General features: G+C 43.1%; 1 protein-coding gene across 4 annotated transcripts in view; it reads right to left on the reverse strand.

The window, feature by feature from the left end:
* The window catches only part of nbeal1 (neurobeachin-like 1), a 273,495-nt gene that overhangs the window by 82,925 nt on the left and 172,964 nt on the right, over positions 1 to 17,606 (reverse strand). For all 4 annotated transcript variants that reach the window (XM_072261344.1, XM_072261343.1, XM_072261342.1 and 1 more), the window contains 7 exons: positions 16,461 to 17,108; positions 14,540 to 14,715; positions 13,111 to 13,270; positions 9,204 to 9,332; positions 8,181 to 8,486; positions 7,890 to 8,039; positions 989 to 1,146 (listed from right to left, as the gene is read on the reverse strand). In XM_072261344.1, coding sequence (XP_072117445.1) covers positions 989 to 1,146; positions 7,890 to 8,039; positions 8,181 to 8,486; positions 9,204 to 9,332; positions 13,111 to 13,270; positions 14,540 to 14,715; positions 16,461 to 17,108 — 1,727 coding nt within the window. The remainder of the gene's footprint in view (positions 1 to 988; positions 1,147 to 7,889; positions 8,040 to 8,180; positions 8,487 to 9,203; positions 9,333 to 13,110; positions 13,271 to 14,539; positions 14,716 to 16,460; positions 17,109 to 17,606) is intronic.

A 17,606-nucleotide genomic window follows, 5' to 3' on the forward strand; every position in this document is an offset into this window, starting at 1 on the left:
AAGTCCATGAATGTTGCAGCAGTGTGTAGTTGAACATAATATAGTTTGCCTTCTGCTGAGTGAACACTGTTGGGGTGAGAGGGAGGGACAGCACCAACTCCAGCAAGGATACCATCTGATATCACCTCCGGCACTCCGGTGGAGTGCCCGACTCAAATGACTCCCCCAAGCGGCTGCAAACACATGACACCACAGCTTGAGGCCTAGTCCTCACTACAACTGAGGCCACGCAGCTCCCACGCTGTCCCCTCCCCTCCTCGTCAATAAACCAATGAATTCAACTTGCAGCATTCCACACCACCAATGCCCAACAGGGTCTTGTGATCACAAGTAAAGTGACTGAGACAATCACTCGCTGTTAGACTGCACACCTTCTTCGTGCACCGACACCCTCTGTCGCAGGCAGCATCATGGTCCACACCAAGTCCAGCTCCTTCAGTTTCTCCACAAGCAAGCAAACTGCTGATGGGGTAGACCTGCAGTACACTAAGTTCTTAATGTTCAGCAGGGCCTTGCGATCGTAAAAATACTTTAAAAAAAGACAATATCACCTTTGGTTGACCCCATAGAAGCTGCTGCATCCCAGCAGATCACCACCTTACTGGAAGACCCTAACACCATTTGAACCTCTCACAATTTCAGAACAACAAAAGCTTTATCAAGTATTTTTCTCAATTGCAACTACTATTGTAATGCAGGAATGTGGCAGCCAATTTGTACACAACAAGATCCTTTAAACAGCAACCAGATAATGGTTTGCTCCCCAACCCCCTCAAGCACAGCCAAGGTGCACTTGTAGCTTCACACTGCATCCACTGACCTTCCATCAGCAGTGAGTTTTAACTGGAAATTATATGACCTCTAATATATCCTTGAAATAAAGAAACCAAAGAGTGCTAATCCCAAGACAGAAGTCCTTGAGAGAATATTAGGATACTGAATCATGCAACAGAACTTGGTCACATCAGCAACGATGTAAGTTCCATACTTTTCAACCCATGGTCCTCGTTCACAGGTTAGATAATGCTGAGCTGCCTTCCACTGTCGCAGGGTTGCAGTATGCTGGCTGTTGAGTTGCTTCAACATACTGTTGTAACGCAGGTTCTCCTGCCTGGCTTTGCGGGTGAATGGTTCCACAAAATACTCCTGTCATTAAAGCAAAACAACAATTACAATACAGTAAACACTTCAACATAAGCACATATACTGAGCAATTTTCTAGAGCTAGATATATTCAATTTTATATTGTGATACGAGTTGACTAGGACCAGAATAGGACGGCCCTTTAGAACAGAGATGAGGAGGAATTTCTTTAGCCACAGGGTGGTGAAACGGTGGAATTCACTGCCACAGATGGCTGTGGAGGCTAAGTCACTGAGTATAAAGCAGAGATTGATTGGTAATTTATTAATAGGGGCATCAAAGTTTCCTGGGAGAAGACAAGAGAATGGGATTGAGTGGAATAATAAATCGGTCATGATGCAATGGGGAACAGACTCGATGGGCTGATTGGCCTAATTCTGCTCCTAGGTGTTATGGATTATGGAGGGGTGGTAAACTGATGGCTCACCAGTGATTGAAAGGATTTAATGGTAATCTTCATCCCAATTCTTTCGCGTTATTCATAATTTAGAATATACATACTACGGCACAGAGCACTTTTTGTTAATCCATTCTAAGTTTGTGTGTGTTCTGATTTAATATTGAATATTAACACATCTTAGACATGATAATTAAAAAACAACTCACACATTCTCAAGCTGGAGGGGGTGCAGGAGAAACTTAGGAGGATGTTGAATGTACAAGGGCCTAAATTATAGGGAGAAGTTGGCCATGCTAGAACTTTATTCTTTGAAGCATATGAGAATGAGGAGTGACCGCAAAGAAATTTATAACATCATGAGTGGTATGGATAAGGTGGTCACAGTCTTTTCCCCCAAGGTTAGGGAGTCCAAAACCAGAGGGCACAGATACGAGGTGAAAAGGGAGATATTTAAAACAAACCTGAGGGGTAACTTTGTTACACAGAAGGTAGTGAGTAATTGAAATGAGCTGCCAGAGGACGTGGTTGAGCTGGGTGTAACTGCAATACTTAAGAAGCATTTGGATAAGTACATGAAAAGGAAGGGGTTGGAGGGTTACTGGCGTGAATATGATTGGGACTGACAGGGAAGATGCTGTGGTTTGGCATACACCAGTTAGGCAGAAGGGCCCGTTTCTGTGCTGTGTTACTCTATGACAGCATAGTAGAGTGCTGTTCACAATATGGTGTTTGTCTTGGCTCTTTGAATGAGCTGGTCACTTGTTTCATTCCCATACTCTTTTTACCATTGCCCTAAGTTTACTTTTCAAAATATCAAAATATATTTAATTCTCTTCTGAAAATTCCCATTGGGTGAGAGGCACAACACCTTGACACTTTAAGATAAAACTCTGAGTTTGAAGTCTGAGAGTCGGAGCGGGAGTGCGGAGGAAGACATTTTTGAAATTTTCGTTTTTTTTCCTCCAACGGCGTTCAGAGAGGCGGGACTGCGCAAGCGTGTGACGTCGGGCAGTGCAGCGCAGCAGATTTAAAAGGGCAGAAATCCTGCTTCGGGCTTGATTCCAAGAAGGAAGTCTGAGAGTCGGAGCGGGAGTGCGGAGTAAGACATTTTTGAAATTTTCGGTTTTTTCCTCCAATGGCGTTCAGAGAGGTGGGACTGCGCAGGCGTGTGACGTCGGGCAGTGCAGTGCGGCAGATTTAAAAGGAATAGAGCCTCATACAGCGGGCAGCGTAGTTTGGGGGCGGCGGAGTGAGCCGGGAGCAGAGTGAAGGCTTAAGGGCTTCGGCTCAACGGGCTTAGGCGGAAACGGGCAAGGCGAGGAAGGTTTGGTATTCATTTTCTGTTGTTATTTGAGGAGAGGGGCAGTATGAGTGTGAGGGCAGTTTGTTGTTCTCGGTGTCGGATATGGGAGGCCCTGGAGTCTCCAAGCCTCCCGGACGTCTACATCTGCGCCAAGTGCATCGAGATGCAGCTCCTAAGGGACCGCGTTACGGAACTGGAGCTGCAGCTCGATGATCTTCATCTGGTCAGGGAGAGTGAGGAGTTGATAGAGAGGAGTTACAGGCAGGTGGTCACACCGGGGCCACGGGACGCAGACAAGTGGGTCACGGTTAGGAGGGGGAAGGGGAAGAGGCAGGTAATAGAGAGTACCCCAGTGGCTGTGCCCCTTTAACAATAGGTACTCCTGTTTGAGTACTGTTGGGGGGGACAGCTTACCTGCGGGAAGCGACAGTGGCCGTGCCTCCGGCACAGAGCCCGGCCCTGTAGCTCAGAAGGGTAGGGAAAGGAAGAGGAGGGCAGTTGTGATAGTAAGGGGGTCAGATAGGCGATTCTGTGGACGCAGTCCAGAGACCCGGATGGTAGTTTGCCTCCCTGGTGCCAGGGTCCGGGATATTTCTGATCGTGTTCAAGATATCCTGAAGTGGGAGGGTGAGGAGCCAGAGGTTGTGGTACATATAGGTACCAATGACATAGGTAGGAAAAGGGAAGAGGTCCTGAAAGGAGAATATAGGGAGCTAGGAAGGGAGTTGAGAAAAAGGACCGCAAAGGTAGTAATCTCAGGATTACTGCCTGTGCCACACGACAGTGAGAGTAGGAATGCGATGAGGTGGAGGATAAATGCGTGGCTGAGGGATTGGAGCAGGAGGCAGGGATTCAAGTTTTTGGATCATTGGGACCTCTTTTGGCGCAGGCGTGACCTGTACAAAAAGGACGGGTTACACTTGAATCCTAGGGGGACCAATATCCTGGCAGGGAGATCAGCGAGGGCTACTGAGGTGACTTTAAACTAGAATGGTTGGGGGGTGGGAATCAAATTAAAGAGGTTAGGCGAGAGGAGGTTAGTTCACAACAGGGGGATGGGAACCAGTGCAGAGAGACAGAGGGGTGTAAAGTGAGGGTAGAAGCAAAAAGTAGTAAGGAAAAAAGTAAAAGTGGCAGGCCGACAAATCCAGGGCAAGCATTAAAAAGGGCCACTTTTCAACATAATTGTATATGGGCTAAGAGAGTTGTAAAAGAGCGCCTGAAGGCTTTGTGTGTCAATGCAAGGAGCATTCGTAACAAGGTGGATGAATTGAAAGTGCAGATTGTTATTAATGATTATGATATAGTTGGGATCACAGAGACATGGCTCCAGGGTGACCAAGGATGGGAGCTCAATGTTCAGGGATATTCAATATTCAGGAGGGATAGACATGAAAGAAAAGGAGATGGGGTGGCGTTGCTGGTTAAAGATGAGATTAACGCAATAGAAAGGAAGGACATAAACCGGGAAGATGTGGAATCGATATGGGTAGAGCTGCATAACACTAAGGGGCAGAAAACGCTGGTGGGAGTTGTGTACAGGCCACCTAACAGTAGTAGTGAGGTCGGAGATGGTATTAAACAGGAAATTAGAAATGTGTGCAATAAAGGAACAGCAGTTATAATGGGTGACTTCAATCTACATGTAGATTGGGTGAACCAAATTGGTGAAGGTGCTGAGGAAGAGGATTTCTTGGAATGTATGCGGGATGGTTTTTTGAACCAACATGTCCAGGAACCAACTAGAGAGCAGGCTATTCTAGACTGGGTTTTGAGCAATGAGGAAGGGTTAATTAGCAATCTTGTCATGAGAGGCCCCTTGGGTAAGAGTGACCATAATATGGTGGAATTCTTCATTAAGATGGAGAGTGACATAGTTAATTTAGAAACAAAGGTTCCGAACCTAAAGGGGGTAACTTTGAAGGTATGAGTCGTGAATTAGCTAAGATAGACTGGCAAATGACACTTAAAGGATTGACGGTGGATATGCAATGGCAAGCATTTAAAGATTGCATGGATAAACTACAACAATTGTTCATCCCAGTTTGGCAAAAGAATAAATCAAGGAAGGTAGTGCACCCGTGGCTGACAAGAGAAATTAGGGATAGTATCAATTCCAAAGAAGAAGCATACAAATTAGCCAGAAAAAGTGGCTCACCTGAGGACTGGGAGAAATTCAGAGTTCAGCAGAGGAGGACAAAGGGCTTAATTAGGAAGGGGAAAAAAGATTATGAGAGAAAACTGGCAGGGAACATAAAAACTGACTGTAAAAACTTTTATAGATATGTAAAAAGGAAAAGACTGGTAAAGACAAATGTAGGTCCCCTACAGACAGAAACAGGTGAATTGATTATGGGGAGCAAGGACATGGCAGACCAATTGAATAATTACTTTGGTTCTGTCTTCACTAAGGAGGACATAAATAATCTTCCAGAAATAGTAGGGGACAGAGGGTCCAGTGAGATGGAGGAACTGAGCGAAATACATGTTAGTAGGGAAGTGGTGTTAGCTAAATTGAAGGGATTAAAGGCAGATAAATTCCCAGGGCCAGATGGTCTGCATCCCAGAGTGCTTAAGGAAGTAGCCCAAAAAATAGTGGATGCATTAGTGATAATTTTTCAAAACTCGTTAGATTCTGGACTAGTTCCTGAGGATTGGAGGGTGGCTAATGTAACCCCACTTTTTAAAAAAGGAGGGAGAGAGAAAGCGGGGAATTATAGACCGGTTAGCCTAACGTCGGTGGTGGGGAAACTGCTGGAGTCAATTATCAAAGATGTGATAACAGCACATTTGGAAAGCGGTGAAATCATCGGACAAAGTCAGCATGGATTTGTGAAAGGAAAATCATGTCTGACGAATCTCATAGAATTTTTTGAGGATGTAACTAGTAGAGTGAATAGAGGAGAACAAGTGGATGTGGTATATTTGGATTTTCAAAAGGCTTTTGACAAGGTCCCACACAGGAGATTAGTGTGCAAACTTAAAGCACGTGGTATTGGGGGTAAGGTATTGATGTGGATAGAGAATTGGTTAGCAGACAGGAAGCAAAGAGTGGGAATAAACGGGACCTTTTCAGAATGGCAGGCGGTGACTAGTGGGGTACCACAAGGCTCAGTGCTGGAACCCCAGTTGTTTACAATATATATTAATGACTTGGATGAGGGAATTAAATGCAGCATCTCCAAGTTTGCGGATGACACGAAGCTGGGCGGCAGTGTTAGCTGTGAGGAGCATGCTAAGAGGATGCAGGGTGACTTGGATAGGTTGGGTGAGTGGGCAAATTCATGGCAGATGCAATTTAATGTGGATAAATGTGAAGTTATCCACTTTGGTGGCAAAAATAGGAAAACAGATTATTATCTGAATGGTGGCCGATTAGGAAAGGGGGAGGTGCAACGAGACCTGGGTGTCATTATACACCAGTCATTGAAAGTGGGCATGCAGGTACAGCAGGCGGTGAAAAAGGCAAATGGTATGCTGGCATTTATAGTGAGAGGATTCGAGTACAGGAGCAGGGAGGTACTACTGCAGTTGTACAAGGCCTTGGTGAGACCACACCTGGAGTATTGTGTGCAGTTTTGGTCCCCTAATCTGAGGAAAGACATCCTTGCCATAGAGGGAGTACAAAGAAGGTTCACCAGATTGATTCCTGGGACGGCAAGACTTTCATATGAAGAAAGACTGGATGAACTGGGCTTGTACTTGTTGGAATTTAGAAGATTGAGGGGGGATCTGATTGAAACGTATAAAATCCTAAAGGGATTGGACAGGCTAGATGCAGGAAGATTGTTCCCGATGTTGGGGAAGTCCAGAACGAGGGGTCACACTTTGAGGATAGAGGGGAAGCCTTTTAGGACCGAGATTAGGAAAAACTTCTTCACACAGAGAGTGGTGAATCTGTGGAATTCTCTGCCACAGGAAACAGTTGAGGCCGGTTCATTGGCTATATTTAAGAGGGAGTTAGATATGGCCCTTGTGGCTATGGGGATCAGGGGGTATGGAGGGAAGGTTGGTGCAGGGTTCTGAGTTGGATGATCAGCCATGATCATAATAAATGGCGGTGCAGGCTTGAAGGGCCGAATGGCCTACTCCTGCATCTATTTTCTATGTTTCTCCTTACCACTAAAGCCTTTTTTGCCAAACCTCTTCACCCCATTTCATCTGGTTACCAACCTCTTGCCCCATGGAACCCACTTACAATTCTGGTATGCTATTAATTCAGTGTAATAAATATCCTGACAAACAATAAACCAAAGGACACAATGTTACACGTTCACTTCAGGATTACAGTTTAAATCCATTTCTCATAGAAAAGAGGTCTCTGTCCTCACTGGAGGCATCCTGCATCTGCAGAATCTCTCTCATGATCCAGAAGCAAGCGTGATAGGTAATACAGCAAGACAGATTTCAGAGTTGTCTGTGATCAATCACGTAAAACAAAGATCTGTTCAGTGCTTTTATCATCTTAAAATGCAACTCACAGCATTACTGTATTACCAATAACATTACCCACATACGATGAAGTAGGACAGTTTTATCAATAATTAGGGAGAAGCCCATAGGCTTAGATAAAGAATTTCAGAAGTAGTTGAAAGCTCAGTCAAAAAATCTGAAGGAATCCGGAGATGGAAAGAGGCCAAACTAGAGGGAAAGCAGAGCTCCAGAGATTCAGAGGGCTAGAGGGCACAAAGATAAAGAGAAGGCAAGCTCATGAAGTATTCCAATGAACAATTACAAATCTAAACTTGGGTCAGTGCTGGTAAAGGGGCATCATGGGACTTGGGCTGCAGACTGTGGAACTATGGTTCAAAGAGGCCACCATCTTCACCCTAGGGAGGAAGCAATAGACAGGACACACACTGCCTTTTGAACACAGGGAAATAAACCTGGTCTGCCAACCCTCACAGAAATATTTGCCTTTCAAGGACAACATTTGAGAGCTTCCAGATTTGCTCTGGCCTCAGATGTCCTTTCGAGATTGAAAAGTACACAGGCATGGATTTTTTTTATACTGTTAATGATTTATTCACAACCTCCACTCACTTGGAATTTGAGTTTGCTTTCTCCTTTCTCGCGATCTCGCTTGTGTAAATTCACCATCATGGTTTCATAACATTCCTTCCAGAAAATTGCCATGCGTTCATGTCCCTTACTGAATGTTTCAACTTCATATTGCTTCATCGATGGAATAATCTGAGAATAAGAATACACTCATAATCTTTCATAACACATATCTCATCCTGATTTCTTTCCCCCTCCACAAAGAGAAAAATCAGTAGAGAGGACTGACTTACAACAAAGGACGATTTACTGAATAGAAACAATGCTACGTACGTATTTGTCAATGTACACACGCCATTCACTGGAACCACAGTATTCTTGGAAGTCCTCAAAAAACGAAGGGCTGCCGTTGCTTTGCGGTAAAGCTGGCAAGTGCAGATTCATGTATAGTAGTTCATAGATTTTGGAGACCAATGTTCGTATGATTGGGATCAGGAAGGAATAGATTTCAGTTTTTTCTCTTATGGACTTGGTCAGTGTTTCCTCCAGCTTCCCTAAGAAGAAACAAGCTTCATCACGGTTTACTATCTCTTTTGTTTGCAGTATTGTGTTGAGTTTTGCTGCAGCCATGGCGCACACCTGATTGGTTAACAAAAACAGAAATTCTTCAGAAAAACTGCCCAGCAGAAAACACCAATGCATTCTAATTTTCACTTACAACAATGACATAGAAACTAACCAACAGATTTAGGTAAAGGAAAATAATGAAAAAGAATGTAGAAAAGACACAAATAATTTAAATTTGCATCTATTTTTAAAGGTACTTGTGTTCAACCCGCAATGTTGCAACTTCTATGACAAGAGCTGTTAAATTATAGGAAAAAATTCTTGCATCATTCAGCATCTGACATTCAGTTTTTCACCATCTTAGAACATTCCAAAGCAAAAAATGTACAAGTAGTCAATTGTTTTAAACACAGCAGCCAATCTGTACAAAAATCCCAGAGACAGCAATTTGATAGTGACCATATAACCTGGCTTTTCAGTGGTCCTTGTTCAAAGGATACTAACTCTCTAATACTGCTTTTTTCCCATAGGATAATTTGTTTCCAGTTAATGGGAAATAGAGGGCTTCAGTTTGATGCTTTCACCAAAAGACACAACCTTTTACTTTGCACCATTATTGTACTGGGACATTGGCCTAGATTTTATGTTTGTCCTTGCAGTGGGATTTGATCCATAACAGACTGACATGACCCAACTGGCAGTACTTGTGCCTCTGTACTACCATTTGAAGGGTGGTTTTCTAATTTAACAATTAAATGCTTTTTTGAGAGTGGAGAATATGGCTAGTACCTGTATATTATCTTGAGCAATAAAACCAAGAAGAAGCCGTGTCCCAAGCTGGGATAATTGCATCCACTCTGGTCCAGATGAATACCACACCATCAAGTTATCCATTAGAGTCACCATCTCCTCCAATAACTAAACAAAAGGCATGGAACCAAAAGGCATTGCAAAATGAATGGAAAGACAACTGTATTAAATTTGATCATCATTGAGATACCAGATGAATATTAAGAATGTTACATAATAATAATCTGGGTACATTTAATCCTGAGAATAATAGGCAAGGCAGTTCCAAAAAGTGTCTTTAGAAATCATCCTAAATTAGCCCCTTAATCATAAAAGAAAATCGGAAGAAAAAAATGTTCAAAAAAACGAGATTTTTAAAAGGGATTGAGCAGGTTAGGTTAAGTGGAAACTTAGGTGTGGAGCATTAAGGTTTTACATGAAAACACATTAAACAAAATACTTCACGTGATATAACATGTTAGTATGGATAGGGGTTAAACAGATAAAGAAAAAAGAGGTCAGGTGAATAAACTGCTAACTTCTGAAAAGGAAGACTTACTTGTGAAATGTCACTTGAACTATTTACAGTGCCTATAAAAGTATTCACCACCCCCCCCCCCAAAAAGTTTTCATGTTTTAGTTTTTACAACATTGAATCACAGTGGATTTAATTTGGCTTTCTTGATGCTCATCAACAGAAAAATAAAATTTTGTGTCAAAGCGAAAACAGATCTCTACAAAGTGATCTAAATTAATTACAGATATAAACCACAAAATAATTCATTGCTTAAGTATTCAGCCCCTTTAATATGACACACTATATAATAACTAATAACCATATAACCATATAACAATTACAGCACGGAAACAGGCCATCTTGGCCCTTCTAGTCCGTGCTGAACACTTACTCTCATCTAGGTGCATGACCATGCACTTCCCGACACTATAATCAATCCGCTACTTCTTTGTCCATTCAATTCCATCATCCAAATCATTGATATATAATATAAAAAGTAGTCCCAACACAGACTCCTGTGGAACACCAGCAGCCAATCAGCAAAGTCTCCCTTTATTCCCACTCTTTGCCCCCTGGCAATCAGCCAATGCTCTGTCCATGCTAGTGTCTTTCTGTAACACTATGGGCTCTCAACTTGTTAAGCAGCCTCATGTATGGCACCTTGTCAAAGTCCTCCTGAAAATCCAAGTACACAACAAAAACCGTTTCTCCTCTGTCTATCTTGCTTATTATTTCTTCAAAGATTTCCAACATATTTGTCAGGCAAGATTTTCCCTGAAGGAAACCATGCTGACTTTGTCTATTTTAATCATGTGTTTCTAAGTATTCCAAAACCAGATCCTTAACAATCAACTCCGATATCTTCCCAACCACTAACTGGCCTTTAATTTCATTTCTTCTGCCTCTCTCCCTTCTGAAGAGTAGAGTGACATTTGCAATTTCCAGTCCTCCAGAACCATGTCAGAATTTATTGATTCTTGAAAGATCATTACTAATGCCTCCAAAATCTCTTCAGCCACCTCTTTCAGAATCCTGGGGTGTAGACCATCTGGTCCAAATCTTCAGACCTTTGTTTCCCAAGCACCTTTTCCCTAGTAAGGGCAACTTCACTTGCTTCTGCTCCCTGACACTCTCAAACAGTGTTTCCCACAGTGAAGACTGATGCAAAGTACTCATTCACTTCATCCACCATTTCCTTGTCTCCCATTGCTATCTCTCCAATGTCATTTTTTTCCAACAGTCCAATATCTAGTCTCACCTCGCTTTTACTCTTTATAAATTTGAAGAAACTTTTGGTATCCTCTTTAATATTATTGGCTAGCTTACATTCATATTCCATCTTTTCCATCTTTATGACTTTTTTTTTTAGTTGCTTTCTGTTGGCTTTTCTAATCCTCTAATCTCATTATTTTTTGCGCTATTATATGCCCTCTCTTAGGCTTTAATGTTGGTTTTGACTTCCCTTGTCAGCCACAGGTGCATCATCCTGCCTTTAGAATATTTCTCCTTTGGAATTTATCTATACTGCTCCTCGCAAATTGCTCCCAGAAACTCTAGGCATTGCTGCTCTGCTATCATTCCTGGTAGTGTCCCCTTCCAATCAACTTTGGCCAGCTTCTGCCTCTGTAAGTCGCTTTACTCTACTGTAATACTGATACATCTCACTTAAGCTTTTCCCTCTCAAATTACAGGGTGAATTCAATTATATTAACTTCATCACTCCTCAGGGTTCCTTTACCTTAAGCTCCGTTAAGCAATTCTGGTTCACTGCACAATACTCAATCCAGGATAGCAGATCCCCCAAAGGGGTCAACCATGAACTGCTCTAAAAAGCTATCTTGTAGGCATTCTACAAATACCCCCTTCTTGGGATCCAGCACCAACCTGATCTTCTCAATCTATCTGCATTCTGAAATCCCCCATAACTATCATAACATTGCCCTTTTGGCATGTGGAGGCCTATATATAACTGCCACGAGGGTCTTTTTACCCTTGCCATTTCTTAGCTCTACCCACAAGGTCCTATGATCCTAGGTCACCTCTCTCTAAGGTTTTGATTTCATTTTTTTAAACCAACAGTGCCACCCCATCCCTTATGCCAACCTGCTTGTCCTTTCAATACAATGTGAATCCTTAGATGTTAAGCTCCTGGCTATAATCTTCTTTCAGTCACGATTCAGTGATGGCCACAACGTCATACATGCCAATCTCTAACTATGCTACAAGTTCATCTACCTCCTTCTGTATACTGCGCGCATTCAAATTTAACACCTTCAGTCCTGTTCTCACCCTTTTCCATTGTAATTCATCTTGTTGATGCAATTTTGCCTCATCATCAGCCTGTCCTTGCTAGCAATCTCACTATAGTGTTGCTGTTTGTAAACCAGCTGCTACAACCTCAGCCCTATCCCCCTGTTCCCATCTCCCTGTCAAATTAGTTTCAACTCTCCTGAACTGCTCTAGCAAACCTGCCTCCAAAAATATTGGTCCCCTTCGGGTTTAGATGCAACCCATTCCTTTTGTACAGGTCATACCTTTCCCGGAAGAGATCTCAATGATTCAGAAATCTGAACCCCTGCCCTCTACACCAGTTTCTCAACAATGCATTTATCTGCCACATGCTCCTATTCTTACCCTCACTAGTGTGCGTCACAAGCAGCAGTCCAGAGATTACTACCCTAGCATTCCTACTTTTCAGCTTTCTACCTAGCTCCCTAAAATCTCTCTTCAGAACCTCCCCGTCTTTCCTACTTGTGTCATTAGTGCCAATATGTACTAAGACTTCTGGCTGCTCACCCTCCCCATTTAGAATGCCCTGAGCAATGACCAGATGGCCAACAGTTGTCATTAATATGTTATTGCATATTAAACCTGGGAAGCTTTAATCATAAATCTGCAGTCCATGTTTTAGTAAACTAAAATTTCAACCTTAACTACGCCAAACATTAGAAAAACTCAAGGGGCTAAAGAGTTCATCATCTTTTTTTTATGTAGAATTAATCGCACAATGTATTTACATTCTTCTAGCTGGGCTATATCCCTCATGTTTGCCTTGGGGTTATATTTGTGTACAACAGGTAACAGGAATGGCACTTCTTGTTTCCTTTTAGATCATGACAAAAATCACAGTCTCACCACATGCTGATACAAACAATATGCTGGCTTGCAGAATGATGGGACACAAAACTGCACTTCTGGCTCAGTTGTCAGCCATCTGGTCATTGCTCACAAGCAGAGGTAGGAAATAAGTTAGGCACTCGTGTTATTCATTCTCATGAAGACTTAACAAAATATCGCTGTTTGTTCAATTGAATAGACAACTCAGCATGATCCACAGAAATAAGAGATGAGACGGCGCTAAGGAAAAAGTCATACAGCAGAGTAAAATACCTTGTCAGTCCATAGTGCAGGATTCACCAGCCCTTCAGCTTGGAGGAAGTCCTGAACGACATGTAGCAACCTCACTGCATTCTCAGTATGAACAGGAAGGGCAGCAGCTGTTGCCTCTCTGTTATCAGTCACAGCCCATTCCAGTATTTTCTCAAGAAGACTGAAAGATATTTTGCATCATAAGGCAAGCTTCATATATATTCCCAGTCTGACTCTTAATAATGCTGATTTGTATGGCATTTCCCATGTAAAACCTCTCAAAAGATAGTGTACAGAATGTTTAAGGTGTCACTGATGAAGCTCAGTGACTATTTATCGCCAGCAAAAAAAACTAAATACTTTATTAATAACACTTTGTCTGGTAAACGATCACTGCAAACAATAACCCATAACTTCCCTTTTGGAGTTGAGCTTTTGAACCACCTGTAGGACCTGGCATTTTTATGGTGTGAACTGATGCGTCGAAGGTGTAGTACTATTGCGGCATGGCGGGCTGAATCGAGGCAGTGGGACCCAAGCCCGAGAGTGAGGAATGTGCCAATGTTTGGCCATTGCTGGAGCAGACTTGGAGGTGATTTGATGTGGCAGAACTGAGGTGAGGAAGAGTCTACCCCAAGAGCGAGGAAAGCTCGGGCGTGGGTACGGGGCCAGAGGCGAGGGATGGGCCAGTTCTGCTCGTTGCTCTGCAACGTTTGTTTAGGCTCTACACTGAACTGTGGCTGTGGCCTGCTCTGGCTGCAGTGATGCCTGGCTTCATGTCTGTGGATTCATGTTCGCAAACTTCAGTTCTGAATGCTATTTGCTTGCTCTTATTGTTTGCGCAATTTATTTTTTTCTCTGCACAGTGAGTATTTGTCGTCCTTTTTTAAAAATTGGTTTCTATTGGGTTTCTTTGTTTTGTGGCTGCCTGTAAGGAGACGAAGCTCAAGGCTGGACAAGGTATACATCCTTTGATAATAAATATACTTTGAACTTTAAATCATTAAAATTGCTCCCAAGTGCACCTGTATAACTTTTCTCCTCAAATCTCTCCTTCTTTTGTCTCATACATCACCCACCATAATCACCCAAATGCCTCCCCTGCCAATACCATCTCCAGCTACTTCTTCCTCTCATCAAATTTCAGTCTTAATAACAACCTTGAAGCATAACAAATATACAGTATGGTACAAAAAGATTGAGTCACGGATTGATAAAGGAATTAACCAATAATGGGCATACTACAGAGCGTGAATCCAGGCTTGAATGTGAGATTGCCTTTCACTTAATAATGCTGATTAACAAATCCTTAATCTCAACATACTCATATTTGCAGGATTAATTACTCCAAATGTATGTGCTGTAATGCACATCATTAAAACATGTCTCCATTGCTCGAAGTCAAATTCATGTACAAAAACATTTCACTACTGTTCTGTTTTCTACTAACTTGAGTTTAATTTCATCAGAGGGACAAAGGAGCTCATTTGCAGTTCCGATCTTCGTCAGTGCTGAGAAAACTTGTCCTCGTTCGATCCAGGCAGCGTCATCTGACCCTTCCAGGCCACGCCACATGATACAAATGAGAATGTCTGTCAGAATCCGACTTAGTTCTTCGCCACACTTCTAAGAGAAAGTGTTTAGTTTTGTAAGTGAAATCCACAATGTTAATGGAGACAAAAGAGATTTCAGTTTCAGGTATTTGGAACAACAAATAATTTGCCGGAGGAACTCAGCAGGTTGAGCAGTGACTTTGGTGGGAGCAGGGGTGTGGTGGTGAGGAACTGTCAATGTTTGGGTCAAAACCCTGCATCAGTGCTGAGAGTGGAGATAGGAAATAGTAGTGTAAAGAGGAAAGGGAGAGTGGTGACAGAGGCCATGGTGATTGGTTGATATAGAGGGGAACGTGTGTTCAAGGATTATGTGCAGATCAAACCAGGTAGAAGAGATGGAGGCTGGAGTAGGAAGGCACGACAGACGGAGGCAGACTAAATAAAAAGGAAGATCGCGCCAGGAAAGGGTGAGGGTGGAAACCACTGCTGGAAGGTGATAAGTTGTCAACATTTCCGGTTGAAATTCTGCATCAACCCACTCGGTTATCACCCTCCAGCAGCTGTCATTCAAAAAGAATATTTAGAGAACTATAAGTGGGATAACTGGGCAGACTTCAGGCAACTATAATTGGGTCAGACATCAAAATCAAAAAGGTGTTTTACCAGGTGATCAAGTTCAATACAACTCTCCTGAAGAGAATTTCTCAAACAAACAAATCAAGTGAAACGGAGCTCAAGGATCCCAGTCAAGTGATTTAACACTTTAAAAGCACAGGCACTGCATACGTCATCCAATGTCTCAAGCAACATACATCAAAGTTGCTGGTGAATGCAGCAGGCCAGGCAGCATCTCTAGGAAGAGGTACAGTCGACGTTTCGGGTCGAGACCCTTCGTCAGGACTAACTGAAAGAAGAGTAAGTAAGAGATTTGAAAATGGGAAGGGGGAGATCCAAAATGATAGGAGAAGACAGGAGGGGGAGGGATGGAGCTGGGAGCTGGACAGTTGGTTGGCAAAAGGGATATGAGAGGATCATGGGACAGGAGGCCCAGGGAGAAAGAAAAGGGGGATGGGGGGGGGGGGAAAAACCCAGAGGATGGGCAAGGGGTATAGTGAGAGGGATAGAGGGAGAAAAAGGAGACAGAGAAAGAATGTGTGTATATAGATAAATAACGAATGGGGTACGAGGGGGAGGTCGGGCATTAACGGAAGTTTGAGAAGTCAATGTTCATGCCATCAGGTTGGAGGCTACCCAGACTGAATATAAGGTGTTGTTTCTCCAACCTGAGTGTGGCTTCATCTTTACAGTAGAGGAGGCCGTAGATAGACATATCAGAATGTGAATGAGACGTCGAACTAAAATGTGTGGCCACTGGGAGATCCTGCTTTCTCTGGCGAACAGAGCGTAGGTGTTCAGCGAAACGATCTCCCAGTCTGTGTTGGGTCTCGCCAATATATAGGAGGCCACATCGGGAGCACCGGACGCAGTATATCACCCCAGCCGACTCACAGGTGAAGTGTCACATCACCTGGAAGGACTGTCTGGGCCCCGAATGGTGGTAAGGGAGGAAGTGTAAGGGCATGTGTAGCACTTGTTCCGCTTACAAGGATAAGTGCCAGGAGGGAGATCGGTAGGGAGGGATGGGGGGGACGAATGGACAAGGAAGTCGCGCAGGGAGCAATCCCTGTGGAAAGCAGAGAGGGTGGGGAGGGAAAGATGTGCTTAGTGGTGGGATCCCATTGGAGGTGACTGATCATTCAACGTCTGATTATTTTTAGAATTGTTTCTGAAATGAAAAGAGAATCTTTAACAAATTACCTCTACACTTCCAAAGACTTCATAGACTGAAGCATCATCCAGGTTACTCGACTCATCTGTGTTACTAGATTCCCTATCAAACTGTGCACCAGATAAGTGCTTGGGTATTTCTAGTGGTGATGGGGTGCTCGCAATGCTACCTGGTGTTTGGCTTTCAGAGTCACCCATTTCAAAGGAGATCGTGCTTGACAAGTCCAACGTTAGACCACGCCCCTTCGGAAGCCAGTTCCCAGAACCGTCCTGATTTTCTTCTGTGAAAGTACTATCAGTTGAGGCCCCGTCATCTAAAAACATCTCAGATGACTGATTTGAGTCAGTAAATCTTTCAAACAATCCATCAAAGCTTTGATTATCAGAAAACTTAGTCAAGGAGGCATTATCCACTGTTTCACCATCTGACAGCTTATAATCCTGAGTATGTGATTCTCCATTAGTACTCTTCAACCGCTCTACTCCAGGCCTCATCTCAAGCCTTGGATCAGTTGGTTTACCAAAGTCCAAACTGTTGATGTTCAAGCATTCCATGCCTGCAATATCCTTGCTCTCAGAATTCTCCTTCAGAAATAACTTCACTAAGGTTTCTTGCCAAATGGATTGCTTTGCTATCTGCTGGGCTGCGTCCTGCTGAGTCTGCAAGTGACGATAAATCTGGAGCAATTAGGGAAGAAAAGACTTTTATTAGTAACAACGGCAAGATCAATGCATAATCATCTTCAGATGCTTCTGAGAAATTGTTTACTCTTGATTTTTGGACACTGCGGGAACGAAGAGAAGAAACTGCTGGGTCCTTGGCATGGATACTCAGGCACAAGTGAGGTGTTGTAAAGTCAGAAGGATGGGTAACATTATGCCTTGATTTAAAAAGGGCTGCAGGAACAACCAGAGAGCTACAGGCCAGTGAAACTAAGATCAGTGGTTTAGAAAGTTACTGGAAGGGATTCTGAGGAACAAGATACACCTACATTTGGAAAGGCAAGACCCATCTAGGGAAAGTCGGCATGGCACCGTGCGTGGGAAATAGCATCTCAATTTTTTTGAATGATTAATGATTTGATTGAGAACATAGTTGGCATGATTACCAGGTTTGCAGATAACTGATGGTATTGTCACAGCAAAGAAAACCTTTTCCCCTCTGAACGCACTGCC

The sequence above is a fragment of the Mobula birostris genome, chromosome 6, assembly GCF_030028105.1.
Source record: "Mobula birostris isolate sMobBir1 chromosome 6, sMobBir1.hap1, whole genome shotgun sequence".
Classification (NCBI taxonomy): Eukaryota; Metazoa; Chordata; class Chondrichthyes; order Myliobatiformes; family Myliobatidae; genus Mobula; species Mobula birostris.